Raw genomic sequence first — 17,354 nt, 5'->3', positions numbered from 1 at the left:
CAACCACAGAGACGCTCTGGCAGCCACAGCATCTCCCTGGAGGACCCAGCCTCCGGTTGCCTCAGGGCACAGTCCATGACCATGCCCTCTCCTGCTTTTTTTAGTTTTGTTTTTTTTAGACCCCTGGATATCCAGGGATCTAATTTTCTCCTGAGAACATTTTTTCGTTGCCGCATGTGCCTCTTGCCTCGCCTCAAAGGGGTTTGAGGTGGGGCAAGAGGCACATGTGCACTTGTCTGGATGCGCCCAGTGAGTCTAGCTGAGAGGAGGTATCAACTGGGATTCCCCAGGGGTCTGGTATTGTTTAACACCTTCATTAATGATTTGGATAGCAGGATTGAGTGTATGCTTAGTAATTTTGTGGATGACACTAACATGGATGAAGATACAGACCCTCTGGAGGATAGGGTTGGGATCCAGAGTGATCTGGGGAGACTGAAAAATGGTCCAAAATTCAACAAATGCAAAGTCCTACACTTGGGATGGAATCACTACACGTACAGATAACAGACTGGAGAATGACTGGCTACTGCAGAGGACCTGGACGGGTTACTGTAGTCTGTAAGTTGTGTTTGAACCAACAGTATACACTTGTTGCTAAAGAAGCCAACAGCATACCAGGTTGTATCAAAAAGTATCATTTGCAAATAAAAGAAAGTAATTTTCCCACTCTATTCAGTACCGGTCAGGCCTCGTCTGGAGCACCGTTTCCAGTTTTGGGCAACACATTCAAGAAAGATATGGATAGATTGGAAAGAGTTCAGTGGAGAGCAGTACAAATTATTAGTGGCCTGGGAAACATCACTTATAAGGACAGGGTGAAAGAAGTAGGATTGGTTATTCTGGAGAAAAGAAGACTAAGGCGGGAACTGACAAGTCTCTATCCTCTTTATATACACCCTTCAGGTATTTGGAGATAGGCTTCTCTCTGAGCAATGGCCTCAAACTGCAGCAAAGGAAATTTAGTTTGGAGGTTAGATTACGAAGAATTTTCTTACTGTGAGAGGAGCTAAGCATTGAAACAGGCTACCTAGAGAAATTGTGGAATCTCCATCTCTGGAGATTTTTAACAGGTTAGAGTAGACACTTGGCTAGAATGGCTTAATTGGGAATGCTCCTGCCTTTAGCAGGGGGCTCTCTTAGATGATCTCATGATCTTACATGATAGATGTTAGTTATATTGCCCAATGCACTACTGAGAGGAGCTCAGAATACTGTGATGATACTCAATGGAGTAGGTCAATTTTTTTAGTTGCATGGAACTTCTGAGAACATTTTGGGTTGGGGACAGGATTTCTTTTTGCAAATTTCACATTAGAAAAGAAGGTGGTCTGAAGAATGCAAAGACCTTGAGAAAGAGTTCTGAAGAATTCTCAGTATTAAAACAACGATTCAAGGAATCTAACAGTTCTTCAAATGTAACTATTTAGTGCGCATGTACACACATAGTGCACACATACACAGTAAAGTACTGTTGTCTTTTCCTCAAATAATTTAATTTCAGGAAGTTAACTTCCCTTTTAGTATGGTGTGCTACTGAAGAAATATGGCCATAGAACATTTTTCTATAGAGGAGATGGCCATGGCTATATGTTCATTTGTAGCCCTACAAAGTGTCTGTCCACTGTACGCTGCTACAAAAATATAGTGCTATGAGCATGTACTGACATTCCAGCCCTGCAACTGAATCTGTTGTGCTGGTGAAGGATGGAGCACCCGTAGAGTGCGACTCAAAGGAGGTTAGCTGAGAGTTTTAGCTTTGTGTTATAGCCCAGGGGCTTGTGTTATTGTTTGCTGTTGTCAACCAGAGGACCGGGTGAGGCTATAAGGGGATGGAGGAGGCCTCATAGGGGAACCACGTCAGTGTGGGAGCCCCAGCCCCAGAGAGTTGGCAGCGTGAGAAGCCCCAGAGAAAGAGAGAGATCAGGCAGCGAGAAGGCATTCAATAAGCCCGAAGAACATCCGGTACATCCGCGAGGCTTGGGGCATGGTACAGGGGTGGCTGGAGCCACACATAGCCCATAAGGTTGGGGTGCACCTGAGCCCCATTCTAGAAAACGGACCGGTACAGCACAGGAGAACCGCAGCCAAGAATACTAAAGGTAGCCTCCCTATTATACACATAAGACCAAAGACGGGCGAGATTGCGAGGTGCAGATAGGCAGCTTGGCGCGGTAGAGAGGGTAACAAAAGGGGGAGCACAGCGACCCCGAGGTTCCCGTTCTGTCACAATCATAAATTTTTAATTTAAATTTTTCAAATGTGAGCTCTCTCACCAGAGGATGATAAGGGGCTGCTCCTTTAATTCCCCCACTCTCACAGTAGAGAAGTTGTCTCCAGCACCTGTACAGGTAAGGGAGCATGCTGTCTTCACCTCTGTTACCCCCACAGGCCCTTGGGGGCTGGGGTTTACAGCCATGGTTTCAGTAGCAGTTTTACATCCCAGTTGCTGCCCCAGAACTGATTTGCTGTCCCACAACAGCAGCAGCAACCAACAGTCCTGGTCCTGAAACAGTGGCTATTAAAGACATCCCTGCCTTCATGGTGGTGGTGGCAGCTGTGCCCACTGGCACTGCCACTGCTGCAAAAGCACCAGCAGCAGTACCACAGCAGCACAGCTCTTGTGCATAAATCAATTACATGCTATTGTGACACGGCCTTTAGAAACTAATAATATAAAATGTATCAACCACAACAATGCGTCAGCAGACAAAATACAAGTTTTACAGTTTATTTCTGAAAGGTTAGTCTGCAATTGGAATACACTGTATAGTAAGTACAGGTAATCTTTAAAAATTATCAAATTAATGGAACGGTTTAAGTTTTATCAATGACACGGTTATAGATACTGAAGATGCTATCTGTGGTCACGATTTTTCTTCTCGCTGTCAAACAGAGATGATTTCAGGTAACAATGTTTTTCGGTCCTATTTTTGACCAAGTTGGGACAGCTAAATAGACAGACAAACAAAATTAGGTTCCCAGTCTTGTTCTGTCAGACTAATAAATTCAGTCCATGGAGCAAGCCTTTCTGCTTTGTCATAATACTTCACTGCTGTTTATAAATAAAAAACATTCTCTTTAAGAGATCATGTTCGTACAATATTAAAATCCTTTCAGAAGCCATCTTTTTTCAATTTACTAGCAATTTTCTTTTTAAATTTTACCAGTTCAACTATTACTTAAATATATATTTGTATTTAACTGTGTTTAAAATAATTACAATTTTTACCAGTGAATCCAAGAAAGTTAATGGTGGCATGTTAAAGGAATTCAAGTGCTAATAGTTTGAACCATACTAATGATATTATAAAGGGTAACTTACTTGTTTTATAAACTGTGTCGCATTAAAAAGTTCACTACAGCCATATACAACATGTTTGCCTTGTCTGCCCTATGCAAGCAAAGATAGGGAAGAGATCAGATGTCAATAAAACAACATTTAAATAATTAGTTGCATGAAGAACAACAGAGGTCATTTGAAAAACTTATTCTTTTACTGTTAATCAGTCATTGCTGGTCCAGACAAGAAAAGTAGATACCTTAACTGGAAAGAAATCACACTGATTAAATGGAAGACATTAGAAAATGAGGGGAGAGTCAGAAAACAGTGACAAGGCATTCTTTACATATTTAAATCTACTGTACATGTAACTGAAATTAGAGAAAAATCTATGGCATCAGCTTTTATGGGGTGTAGTGGAAACATACCTGCAAATATAGGTTTCCTTGCTTTATGTAGTAGATGTCCTCTTGAAAAAAACTGTATAACTCAAATGCACATAAAGGAAACCCTTTACAGGGTAACAAATAGGGATATGTTCCAAGACCTTGCCTGCATCAGCAACAGGTAAGTCTGCTGGGGCCAGGGCAGCACTGGGTTCTTCCCAGCGGGGGCTGGGCTGCGCTTGGGGTAGGCAGCTATGGGGGGCTGCAGCCACCCCAAAATTTGCCATAGCCCCCCCCAACCCTCCTCCCAGCACCACCGCTGCTTACCCTGAGCCTAGCACAGCTCAACCCCCCCACTGGGAAGAGCCTGGCCCCAGGGGCTGGGATGAGTGGGGCTTTGACCTGCCCCCATGTTGGTGGTGAGGGAAGGAGTGGGCTGGCGCAGAGGCAGGCACTGCACAGCTGGGGTGGGGCACAGGACAGGGGGTGTCGCTCCTGCTGCTATGAGCTGCGCTAGGTTCTTCCTGGCGGGGTGTTGGGCCGTGCTGCACTTAGAGCAGGTAGCAGCAGCACCGGTAGGGGGGGTGAGGGGGCTATGGCGAATACTGGGGTGGCTGCAGCCCCCTCCTGGAGCTGCTGCCACCCACGCCAAGTGCAGCCTGGCCCAGCCCCACTCCCTGGCACAGCCCCAGCCCAGTCCACAGCTGCAGCCCCAGCCCCACTCCCTCCCTCACCACCAGTGAGGGTGCAGATCAAGGCCCCATTCACTCCAGTCCCTGCTCCTGACTGTGCCCTGGTTCCTCCCTGACTGCTGGGATCTCAATCTGCTCCCCTGGCCCTCCCCCCACAGACTTACCTGCTGCCAATCACATTAGAGTGAATTTACCTCGCATATAACAAATTTTGGGTATAAAAAGGGTCATCGTATAAGAGCAAATTCGCACATATAGAACCCGCATAAAGCGAGGGAAATCTGTATTATAGTTGAACTTCAATAAAAAAAATAAAGCTTGAGGAGTTTTCTGCCTTAAGGTGATCTGATATTAAAGTACCACGATTTAATTCAGTGGGGGCTAACACTTTTGGAAGACATATTTATGACAATATACAGACTCTATAATTAAACATTTTGTGACAAATGATGCATCTATGCCACTGGAGTATAATACACTTTACAAACAAGCATTTTCCTTATCCATTTCTGCATAAATGAGGCTAGATGATGCTAGGAATAGAGGAATGGAGAAATGGAACTTATTTTTTGTTTTTTGTGTGGAGAGGGTGTAGGGGAAGCTGTAGCTACATTCTACCCACACCATTCCCAGACATTCCCTTCAAACAGGGGACATCTTCCAGACGTCGAAGTGGAAGATTTTTCTTGTGGATGGGCATGTTTCCACCTAAGAAACTGAATGAATGCCTAGATGCTGGCATTTTCTAATGGGAGAGTGGTGATTTTCCCAGTAAAAACTTAATGCCTATATGTTACCATACTTTGCTTCATACAGATTATGTTAGATGGCGTTCCTTCCTTAGATAACGTTTGAGTTAATATATAAAAATAGATTGTCTTATTAAAATACAATCTAACTAAACCTAAATAACTGAAACTGGAAAGTTGTCTCACCAAGTAGTAAATTCACTGCAAAATGCAGTTTCAGCCATCCTGAAGCTGTTCAGCTTTGTGTCTATGTGTGCGTGTAATAATTATATACATATAATTAAACATTCACTGGAACACAGTGGAAATCCAGAGATCCTGACACTCAAATAAGTATCCTAACACCAAGTGCAATAGTTACTTCCTCTCTTTTGCTTTGTCTCAATTAATATTCTAGTATCTGAAAGTGAATACTTTAAGATGGGCTATCTTGATTCTAAGGCTGCCTTACAACAGACAAAAGAACGGGATGGTTAGTGAACACCAGCTTTTAGGATAGAGCTGATCCTCTCTCTGTGAATTATTTAAATATTCACTGAGACAGAGAGTATAGCATATGACTTTCTGGACAGCAGAATACTCTAGTTCCTGCTCTCATGAACATTAAATCATTTATACAAGGTGGAACAGTGTCAACAGAAAGAATACAACTCACATCATAATACCTGAGAGCACTGATGCAAGTTAAACCCCACCCCTCCCTGAGGGTTGCTTGGATCCCCACCCCCAAGGAGAGCCTGTAACCTTGGGCCCCAGAATGGAGGTGAGGGTCTTAAGCCTTCAACTGTAGCTGTGCAGAGTAGACTGGGGGAGAGGGCACTATTGCAAAAGGAGGTATCACTGCCAAGAACCAGAGTAATCCTTCTCTGACTCTGCAACTGCTGCAGTTTTATATAACAAGTGAGGATCCAACACCTTCGGTTTGGTGGCAACTGGAGGGCCATGGGAGGGTTACCCTGGCTCTTGGCAGTGACACCTGACACCTCTTACAGTAGCACCCTGTCCAGTTCCACTTGACAGAGCACTCTGCTCCCTGGTGGCTCCTTTACTGAGTGCCCAGGGCTTGTGTGCAACACACTGCAGCTGCCTATACCAATTGTGGCATGTGTGCTGGCCACCCCTTCTCTGCAGGGTACTTCACAGTGAAGTGATTGCATTATAGGGTTTTATTAGCAGCTAAGGGCAGCTGCTAGGACATGGGATGTAATGGGATCAAATTATCTCTGGTAGAGCAGAGAACTGAAAACTTGAGGCTCTCACATCATGGGCAAGCACCCTGACCCCTGAGCTATTGGGCGGAACTGAAATGACTACACCATTACTCCCTTTGGCAGCTTTGTGAATCTTTGGGGTGTTTTTTTCCCTTTGCTTTTCTTATAACTGCCTGAAAAAGAAACAATCAATGTCAAACAAGATTAAAGCTTTAAATTTTTTGTTTAATTGAAAAAATACAAAATCACTGTTAAATTTAATTCAGTGCAAACCTGATTTTTTCTTGGCAGTCAAACAAAAGTAAAAACTTCCCAATTAATCCCCAAGGGATAACTGTAATGCTGATTTCATATTTTTTTTTTATGGCACCAATTCAATACTATCCCACATTGCATTGTAAACCTAATTATATGTTTTGGTATATTTTAGCGTCTGCCTACAAAATGTTTAAGGGTATTAAGCCTTAAGGGATGAGAAGGAAAAAATGTGTATTTTTATAATACACAATGGCATTTTAATGCACAACAGATATCGAAATAAAAAATCATAAAAGTATTTGTGGCATTCCTGTAACGGCAGGAGTAATTACTGGAAGTTAGTCATTTTCAGAGAAACGAAACATAATGTATTTTTAAAGGAAAAACAATATAAAACAGGTGATAATGTAGATGTGTTCCTTAAGGTTTTTAAAGGTCTGCTTACTTTGGACACCTTGCATAAGCCATTTGAAACTGCAGGACTAGAGTAATCTGAAAATTTAAATCCCATCAAAGTTCTCTATTTCCAATTCTACCCACATTTTTTGTCAAGCTGTGATGCACGTGGGCAGAATTATATTGTGACTAAAAACTTAGAATCTTGTCAGATCTTTAAAATATACAGCCCACAATGGAAGTGACTGGGCCTGACTCATGATTCCTTACAAAATATAAAACTCCAAGAAAATTAGTGGGATTTTCCTCAGGTAAAGTAACAGGTGCAATCTCAGGCTCAGTGGGCGCATCTTTACAAGATGCTATGTCATTGTAGCAATGAGCTATGGCGGTGTAGCTCGTCTCTACAGCAATGTAGTGCTGGCAGGCACAAGCGTGATGTTAGGGCGACATTGCTTTAGCAGCACAGTTATTTCTAGATGCTAATTGAATTTTATTAGTACATGTTTAGGATTGTGAATCCAAAAAAACATGACAAAGCCGGTAGGGAAATAGAAACACCCCGAGCAAGGGACTAACATTAGAGGGACGGGGGTGAGGAGGAGAACACAACTAGGTTACAGAAAATTATATTACACTCGATCTGAGCCTTCAAGAAGCCTGCACAGTATCAATGTGCAGTCAGGGGCATGTGTAGTCACGCCCACTATGAATAATATTACAAAGATATTAAAAAGTTCTGCTGAGGACATCAGAAAACAACTGTACTTCATTGAATTGCTAACTGTCCTGCTTTAACCAACTTTTCTGTACTCAGATGTCTAACTCCTGAGGCAAAGAATCCAGAACACTCTTCCCATGGAATAATTTACTCCTGTTTTTACTCTGTAGTAAGGAGAAGATGCACTATCAGATTTACCAAACTGGCTGCCTACAGTAGGCATGATTAGAACACATAGCCACCAGTTAACAAATGATTTATGCATTAGATTTATATCCCACCTAGCAGGTCTATAAAAGGTTGTTAAAATCTAGTCAAACCACCCCCTGAAATATCGGTATGTTTTAAAACAGGGCTGTTCATATAGTGGCCTGTGGGCTGCTAGCATATGGCCAGGGGCTACTTCAGTTACTTTTCTCACTGCCCACGATGAGGGAAGGCCTGGGAGGGGGGTGTGCAGTAAAGGGGCAGGGAGACCACATGGTGTTGGTACTACCCTCATGGCCTTTGGGTTTGGGAGGGAGGGAGGGAGGGTCACTGCCACCATTACTCATGTCTGAGGGTGGTGTGACAGGGGTGATCCTGGAAGCCCACCCCCACAGCATATGGCTTCCATGATCACTGGGGTGAAGCTGGACAGCCCTGCTCTAAAAATGGATTTTAACATAATTGTAATTTATTTTTCCCTTCTCATCATTTATGAAACTGTAGGGCTCACAGTAGTGGAAACAGTAGCTTTTAACCTCCACATTATTAGCCAAAATCTTCACTAGTCTGACCACTGAAGTTATGATCAGGTTCTTACTATCTGAAAGCTGGTCTCAGTTCATTGACAATTCCATTTCCACAGAAGCATTTAAAAGATTATTTTTGCTCTGATGCAGAATGAATACAAATTCTGAAATCCTGGAAGCAGCAGCAGAATAGAAGTGGTCTCCACACACAGCTTCTAGTCTAACATCTGTCAGTTTAAACAAAACCTTAAGTATTTTTAAGTTAATCACTGTGACTTAATCATGGAAAATAAAAATAAAAGTCCTGACTTGAATAGTCAATATTTTGTTAAGACATTCAGCCTAAAGCAGTTGTAGCCAAACAATTATTGGGGGTCCATTGAAATCCTTATGGCAGGCCAAATAAAATAACTCCAGTTGTTTTCAGATTAAACTGCTAGATCAAGCAAGTAAAAATCTATATTATATGGAAGACTAGACTGGTGCTCAATCTACGTCCAGTGCACAGCTTGGCACAGATAAGGACATAGACTTAATGTCACTTTACCTGCAAACCTTACTGTGATGTCAAATGAAAGGCAATGGAGAACATTTACTAAACCCAATGCAGAACATTTGTTTCTTAAATGGACCATTAAGATTAGCAGTCAGTAGAGCTTGTGACCAGAAGGCTTTACAACAGAATACAAGCGTAAGCTACTGAGCGAGGTAACTTTTTAGAATACAGAAAAAGACTAAAGGCCACACTTTTTATTGTCATAATTCTCCAAAACTAACTTTCTTCTTTGCTTATATACAGGAGATGGTTATAATTCTTCATCTGTGAAGGACAGGTAATTTTATTTTGAAGTTTAGTTAATGCTGCTACAAGCAAGCAAGAAAATAAGTAAGGCAAAGTTATATCGTGCTCATAGCTAAGCAATATTTTTCTGAATTCTTACATTACTGCATAAAAAGGAACAAAAATATAGCCTGTGCATAGCTAAAGTTCCTAGTTTTTCACAATCCCAAGGTACTCAGAATTAATCATGGAATAAAACTGTTAAAATGGGCAGTAATGTTAAGTTCTTCTTTTGACCTCCTTGGGGAAGCCTATAAAAATATCTGTTGAATAGGCATTTTGCTCATCTTTTTTTATGTAGCATTTAAACCCAGCCCTGATGCCTCCTATAGTGTCCAGCAACCTGCTTTTACCTTCACTGCTAATATCTTTGCTGCAGAGGAGGTGGGGAAATGTGAATGTGGAGAAGCAGGCTGTAGAAGGGATCACTGTGGAGCAGATGGGCAGCATGGCACAGCTGGACTGGACCTTCATGGGCCAGACCTGGATCATGGGTTGCAGACAGCTGACTCCTGTTCTACAGAGCACCTGATTAGTCTTGCTCTCTTTCACATCAACTATCCTCTTTCCTGTAGTGCAGTAGCTATATCAGCATATTCTGCTGCTAACTAATGTACCAGATATAAATTTCTGAGAATTTCCTATAACTGCAAAGATCGCTTTTCAACTGCTCCTTTATACACTGCCAGTGTATCTGGGAGCATTTGTGATGCTCCTTACTTGAATAGGTTTCCATTTGCCACTTTGAATTCAATGTCTAAAAAGAAGTTTCTTCCAGTAGCCCAATCTTCTAATGGGAGAGATTGATGCATGTTGTTAAAACAAAAGTCTTACAGGGAAATCACTATTCTCTCAGTGACTAGTGGTACTTGGATGGAAATTTCTGCTGGTAGCTGAGCTTCAGTAATCAGCAATTCACAGAGGACAATACATATAATATGCTTTCTTTTAAAGCTTTCAAAAGCCAGGATTTGTTCTCTGTTAAGCATCAGAGTAGTCTCCTTTGATCTGAAGGACTTAGAAGTGTATATGAGAATTTCACGCCTAGTAATTTGCCACTTTCTTCATAGAGCATCCATAATTCCTATCTGAGTGTGTAAATTGCGAATGTCCACCATCAAATGTATTAGCCTAGTAAGAGCTTCTGGCTTTCAATCTGCTGTGTTATTTCTTGTGTTCTGTTCTTGGAGCAAGGAAACTGTAGATGGAATGCAGGAGAATTTTCTTACTGATATTTACAGAACCTAGAAAATGAAATTACATACAACAGAAACTTACCTTTGTGTAATCAACAAGATTTTGATATTCAATATAGTTGCCTCCTCCCACTACAAACACGATTGCCTAAAACACAATAAAAAGGAGATAGTTAATATGTTGCAGGAATCGGGAAATACAGTCTAGGTATTAAAACAGAAATGAGTGTGGTTAAACGAACATCAGTACTGTTTTAGTCTTTCACTTAAGTTTAAAAGCAAACTAAGCAACAAATAATGCACAACACTTGAAAAAAAATCAGATGACCTCTACCCCGGGGGCAGGCAATTATTTCAGGCAGAGGGCCGCTTACCAAGTTTTTGCAAGCTGTCAAGGGCTGCATGGGTAGCCCCACCCCTTAACAAGTGCCCTGCCCTCTGGTTACCATCTTGAGACCAGAAGTCCCACCCCTAATCCCTGACTTTTGTCACTAGAAGTTTCTCTCCTTGCCCCAGAAGTACTCCTTTCAGCAAGGGGTTTTGCCATCTTCTAAAAAAATCAAACATTTACAACATTCATTAATTTGATTTGAAAAAATATTTTTGTCTTGATTTACATGCATTTGTGTAGAGCACATAAAGGTGACTGCACAATAGCTTAAAATGAAGTCCTACTCTTCTATGTTGTGGAGAGGTGGGAGTCTGTGGGTGTATGTGTGGATATGTGGGGTGTGGGTGATTATGGGGTTTGTGGGAGATTGTGCGGGGGTAGGGTGTCTAGGGTGTGTGACGGTGCAAGTGTGGTGGTCTGCATGTATGGCATTGTAAGGGGGCTCTGGGTATATGTGTATGGTGGGGGGGGTGTGTGGAACTCAGCCTATGAACACACAAACACACACATGCACACACACATATACTCTCTCCTTCCCTCATTGCATGCATGCACCCACACACACGCACACACTCTGTGCCTTGCTCACTTCACACACACACTCTCTTCCTCTCTCATTGTTCTCTCTGTCCCCCTCCCTCCTTGCACAGACACAGACACAGACACAGACACAAACACAGACTCTCCCCTCCCTCATTGCACACCGACACACAAATGCACTCTTCTGCTCCTGGCCCTGGGGTACTGGCACGGGCTCCGTGGTCCCATGGTCTGGTGATACAGCTGGGGGCCACGTGGTGCTGGAGCCTCCAGCTGGTGCGCAGGGAAGCAGTGAAAGCGGGGGTAGGCAGAGGCTTCTGGTTGGGGGAAAGCGGGGGTGGAGTGGAGTTGTAGCTGGATCCTGCCAGCTTCCCCTGGGTCCTACTGCCCCTGGCTCCTGTCATCTTTGACAGGCACCCAGGAACAGATAAATATTAATTTTCTAAATTTTTTCTGCGGGCCACATTTTGTCCACTCCAGCTCTACACATTACAGGTATCATGCAATTAACTGGTTAACTGCACAATTACCTTAAGGTCAACTACATGTGCAAAGTAGCTATCATGTGAGAAAAAGCTATGAAGTTAGACCCTGAAAATGTGCACAAACTTTATACCTTGTTGCTATCAAGCTTTAATTTGCACGTGTAGCAGCATCTCCCCTGTGGCTAGGATGCACAATGTAGGGACTTTCAGCCGCAGCAGTTGGCGACTCTGAGTCTTGACAGCACAGGGAGCCGAAGTCCTGCACCTGTGGGTGCTGGGACCCAGAGGGGTTTTGGCAGCTGGGGGGTGCAGCTGACCTGGGATGTGTAAAACCCCTGGGCCTGAGGGATCATGGTAGCTGAGCTCCCCCCAGGCTAGGGGGTTTCATGCACCTCCAGAGCAGTTGCACCCCCTGGCTGCTGGGACCCAGCTGGATCCTGGCACCCAGCATCTGCACCCTCCCAGCCTGGGAGATCAATGGAGAGGGTTCCCAGCTGTATGAGCTTGCTTCTTGCTGCTTCAGGGAGAGCCCGGGATTGAGCTCTCCTTGCATTGGCAATAAGGTGCAATGGGATCTAACGCAGAGTCCCACAATTGAGCTTCCTGCCATGAACATGTGTATTGTGCTTTAGATCTCATCACACCTTTATCTGCTCATGTAGAGGGGTCCTCAGAAACCTAACTTCCTGTAAAAGATCTAAACGAATAATGCTACTTTCCATACCATGATTGCTTCCATCTAGGAGACAGTAAACCACTGACTTCATACACAAAATTATTTTAATATTGTAATTCAAGCTGTAAAATATTCCTGTTCTAATATATTTTTCAGAAAGCTTTGACACAAGAAAATGGCATAAATACAGTTTACAGTTACTGATCTTTATTTAGATAAGCCTCCACATGGTCCAAAAATTTGTTACAAATATCTTCATGACAGTTTATGAATTAATTTGAAAAAGATTTAGTTTTCCAACACTGCTATTGCTGTGGAGGACATTTTGTTATATTCCATTTATTTTAGTCTTTCTTAGCAACTTACGTTTAACGAACAATTGCCTTAGCAGACCATCATTTTCTGGGTTATGTTGAAGACAACTAAACAGCCGAATAAACAATTTAGCCTTTTTAAAATATGTGATTGTGACAGGACAGGAACCTCGGGGTCGCTGTGCTCCCCCTTTTGTTACCCTCTCTACCGCGCCAAGCTGCCTATCTGTACCTCGCAATCTCGCCCGCCACGTCTTTGGTCTTATGTGTATAATAGGGAGGCTAACTTTAGTCTTTTTGGCTATGGTTCTCCTGTGCTATACTGGTCCATCTTCTGGAATGGGGCTCAGGTGCACCCCAGCCTTATGGGCTATGTGTGGCTCCAAACACCCCTGTACCATGCCCCAAGCCTCATGGATGTACCGGATGTTCTTTGGTCTTACTGGATGCCTTCTCGCTGCCCGCTCTCTCTCTCTGGGGCGTCTCACACTGCCCACTCTCTGGGGCTGGGGCTCCCACACTGATGTGGTTCCCCTATGAGGCCCACTCCATCCCCTTATAGCCTCACCCAGTCCTCTGGTTGACAACAGCAAACAATAACACAAACCCCTGGGCTATAACACAAAGCTAAACCGCTCGGCTAACCTTCTTTGAGTCACACTCCGTGGGTGCTCCATCCTTCACCAGCATAACAGACTGCTCGCATTCAGGCCTTTCCCCTTTGCTTAGTTAAGCCACATTTCGTCTCCTTGGCCGCCAGTCGAGACCCCCCTCTCTCAGCCTCTAGCCTGTGCTTTATAGGAGTCAGCCCTGACCCTTCCAGTCAGCTGACTCAACAGGTGTGGGCCCCTAGCTCCTCCTGGCTGCCCTGGCAACTGGCACCTGGCAGCCATTCCTGCTCTTCAAGTAGCAGGCACCTTAGTGCCCTGTTACAATGATCTACCAGTGAACTGACTTACCTTTATTTGCATGCCTTCCCCGTTTAATGAAAATTACCCATCCAAAATGTGCACAAGTTAACTGAGGAATAGAGGCATGGGAGCATTGAAATGGCTGCTGGGGGCTGTGGTCAGCTGTGCTTTACATGGAGTTCAGGGTGGAGGAGGGGGAGAGGAGGGAGGAAGTTTAGCCAGGTATCCTCCTCCCCCTGCAGCTAGAGGTTTAACTCTCTAACAGCTGCTGCCAAATTGGCAGTAGCTTTTAGCAGTGGCTGAGAAAGGATTAGACCTCTAGCTGCAGGAGCAATGCTGCTAATATTTGGACTCTGCCCCTGCTCCATGTAGCCAGTGTTCAGCCATGGTGAGCTTGTGAGGCTGTGGCAAGTAATATTTTGAAACAAATCTTTTTTTCTTATTCTGCCCTAAAAGAACAAGGAGTATGTGAATAAATATGGTAAATATATTTTAACTTGTTGATTACCAGTAACATATCCACTGTGTGTGGTTGGTCAAAAAAGACAAACGGTAACTTCTTTGCTCTCCAAATGTATGGAAAATCAGAAAAGAAGGAAAAAAAATTCAAATATGGCTATGCAAAGACTTCTATTCATCAATATGTTTAGATGAATGGTCATGAGATTTTGCTTTTAGAAATAATTTTATTTTCACAAAAAATAAACACTACCATAAATATTTGTGGATAATAGCAGCAGGAAAAAAATAAAGCTGTAGCTTTTTTAATACTGATATTGACAGCAGTATTGTTTATAGCAGTATTTAGGCAGCTCTGTTTGAGAGTGTATGGAGAACTAAATTTAGAGAGGTAGGGTATTCTAGAAGACTACATGTGGGCTTGGAAGTTACAGATGCTCAGTACTAACTATGGCTCATCCAATAAAACACTACAATTACTTGCAGGAACATTGTTAAGGATTAGGTTAATGCTTATACAATTCTTTGAGGATGAAGAGTTCTTCAGAGTATGTGCTATGTATAATTAATTAATGAATATAATTAAACAAACTGATTTTTTACAAATGTAACCTTTTTTTAAATGTCCAATACCTTAGAAAGTATTTGGGGTGGCAGGGGATGAGGACGGAATTGAGTTCTACATGACTTACCTCCTGGAATGGACTTTTGTTTCTTGGAACCGAGCTGTAATAGAAATAATTCATATTATTATAGGAATTCACTGTTAATGCAAATATTAAAATAATAAAAGCAATCCTAAATAGGACACATTTTAACATTTGGTGGTATGATTTTTTTTTAAACACAAAGTCCTAAAAAGTGACTTTTATTATTTCTCCAAAATATTTTGTAGGAACTCCCTTCATTCATCAGTGAGAAGTGGTGTACAGGATCTATTTCTTTAATTTGGGAGAAATCGATTCATTCTTTTTCTAGTTCTCTTCTATGAATACGTGGATTAACGAGAGCTCTGTGGTACATCTGTGGAATGTATAAACTTCTAAGTTTCTGGACTGTGTAAAGTGTGGTGCAGCTAGTGTAACTAACATTCTGAGATACAAAGGACTAGAATTCACTGAAATCAGTCAAGCATTGTAATTAAATGCGCAGTTCATGACACTTTCAAGCTTTCCTGAGAGAGGGTACAACCATCACTAAGCATTTGAAATAGCTTGCAAAATCTACCAAGAATCACATAAAAATTACAGCAGGCTGTCATGGCAAGCTCCCATTCCTGGCCCCAGCTGATTCTCTACATATGATAAAGCAAAAACAGAGCAAAAACAAAACACCTGTGACCCGCTTTCCAAGTGGATCAGGTTTCTAATGCATAGTAGAAAGGATAATAGGGAAGGTATACTCAGCTTCCTAGTCCATAAAGGAAGATTTAAGGAACAGATTGGGCAATAGAATTAGGCAGAAGGCAGGACACATTGGCACCTTAGAGATCAACTGGCTCAGAGGCATAAATTTTTGTAGGCGACAACCTACTTTGTCAGATGAATAGACTATTACCTAACAGTCACCTATGAAAGCTTTTGCCTGTCTGAACCAGTTACTCTAAAAGTGCCACCCTGTCCTGACTTCAGCTTAACATGGGCATTCTCTGCAGTAAAATTATGAAAGGGACTTTTCAATTATATATGGAGAATAAAATGCAATGTGGTAAAATGCCCGAACTATGGGATAACTGAAACTTTTGAAATGAAGTCTAGATGTTGGGATTTCTGAGCCATAATGGACAGAAGAATGTGGTTGTGTTAGCTGGTTGTATCTGTCAGGTTGTGATTTATGAAGATTTACGGTATGCATTGAAATAGACTGACATAACGTAAGCATAAACAGGTTGCTCCAGACAGACATGCATGAGAATGAATTAAATATGGGGATGGATTTTCATGCCCAATTTTTTTTAAATGGCCTCTACAGTAAACACTATTACCAGGATTCAAGGATTAAAGCACTTCAGCCCAAGGATTAACTCCCACGCTCTCAGAAATCTCTTGCTCTCTCTACAGGAGCGGGAATGAAGCTAGTCTGCACTCTGAAGCTTATAGTCTTTCATTCTTCTTATAGAACCAATTATGCCCTGATTCTCTTTCTTGTGTTTGTGTGAGCTGGTCTGCTAAACCTCTCACCCACCTTGGACACTAGCAAACTGCAACAAAATAATGTATTTCCTTTATAAACACATAGTGACCGTGCTTACTTTTTTGTTACTTTACAATGGTACCTTGAAATGGAGCCCCTTCAAGATGCTTCAAAGCAGAGCAGAACCACTAAATACTTTAGCCTTTTCCTGTGGGAAATATTAATTCCTGACCCCCCAGACTGAGTTTGATCTGATCAAACACTGAATCTTGAAAATCAGTCCAAACTATGTCTGTATTACAAGACAAGAACCGTGGAAACTCCAGGTGGCTGCTGAAAGTTTTGACTGCTTTAAATAATGTGAGGAAGTGGAAGTAGAGCATAGTGGGACTGAAGAACCTAGTCAACAGGGAAAGGGGAGAACTTGAGAACTCTTCTCCTCACTTGAGAGGGGAAGAGGGAGGTAAGCAAAAGCTCTGGCGTAATCAAGTCTGCCACCTTGTCCCAACTTCTCTCATGCCCCCCAGTGTTTTCTGGCCTTGACTGATCTCATAAAAATCCTCCTTTGCTGGTCCAAAGAAACAGCATTAGGACAGGGGGCAGCAAATACTAGCTAAACAAATTTCTTACCTCTTGTATTTTTGTTTTTAAATACTACTAGCTATTCCTTCCATAGCTCTCAAAACTGTCAGGCTACTGTTCAGATAATACTGCAGTGCTTCACAGAAACTAGTTTTCTTATATACTGGAATCAACCTTTAAATAGGAGGATTTGGATTATGGCATGAATGCAGTACTGTCAGCATAATTTTTCCTTTACATATATTCATAAACATTTAAATTCATCCTTTTGGAATACAAATTTACAAATACTGACAGAAGTGTAAATGTGGACTAGAAAAATGTATGTCTGTTGAGACTGGCTTCTTTCTTTTCAAAAGAAAACAACTGGCAGAAACGCCAATATTCCTTATAGTA

The 17,354-nt window shown here is 42.3% G+C and overlaps 1 protein-coding gene across 2 annotated transcripts in view; it reads right to left on the bottom strand.

The window, feature by feature from the left end:
- Positions 1-2,715: 2,715 nt before the first annotated feature.
- Positions 2,716-17,354, bottom strand: part of SCFD1 (sec1 family domain containing 1) — a 112,773-nt gene continuing 98,134 nt past the window's right edge. For both annotated transcript variants that reach the window (XM_019551915.1, XM_019551916.1), the window contains exons 22-25: positions 14,936-14,969; positions 10,550-10,615; positions 3,326-3,394; positions 2,716-2,951 (exon numbers count right to left, since the gene is read on the bottom strand). In XM_019551915.1, the coding sequence (XP_019407460.1) occupies positions 2,928-2,951; positions 3,326-3,394; positions 10,550-10,615; positions 14,936-14,969 (193 nt within the window). In that variant the 3' untranslated portion in view covers positions 2,716-2,927. The remainder of the gene's footprint in view (positions 2,952-3,325; positions 3,395-10,549; positions 10,616-14,935; positions 14,970-17,354) is intronic.

This window comes from Crocodylus porosus, unplaced genomic scaffold (assembly GCF_001723895.1).
Source record: "Crocodylus porosus isolate Cpor-Errol unplaced genomic scaffold, CroPor_comp1, whole genome shotgun sequence".
Taxonomy (NCBI): Eukaryota; Metazoa; Chordata; order Crocodylia; family Crocodylidae; genus Crocodylus; species Crocodylus porosus.
The sequence above is the reverse complement of the archived record's forward strand: the minus strand, read 5'-3'. Positions and strand labels throughout refer to the sequence as shown.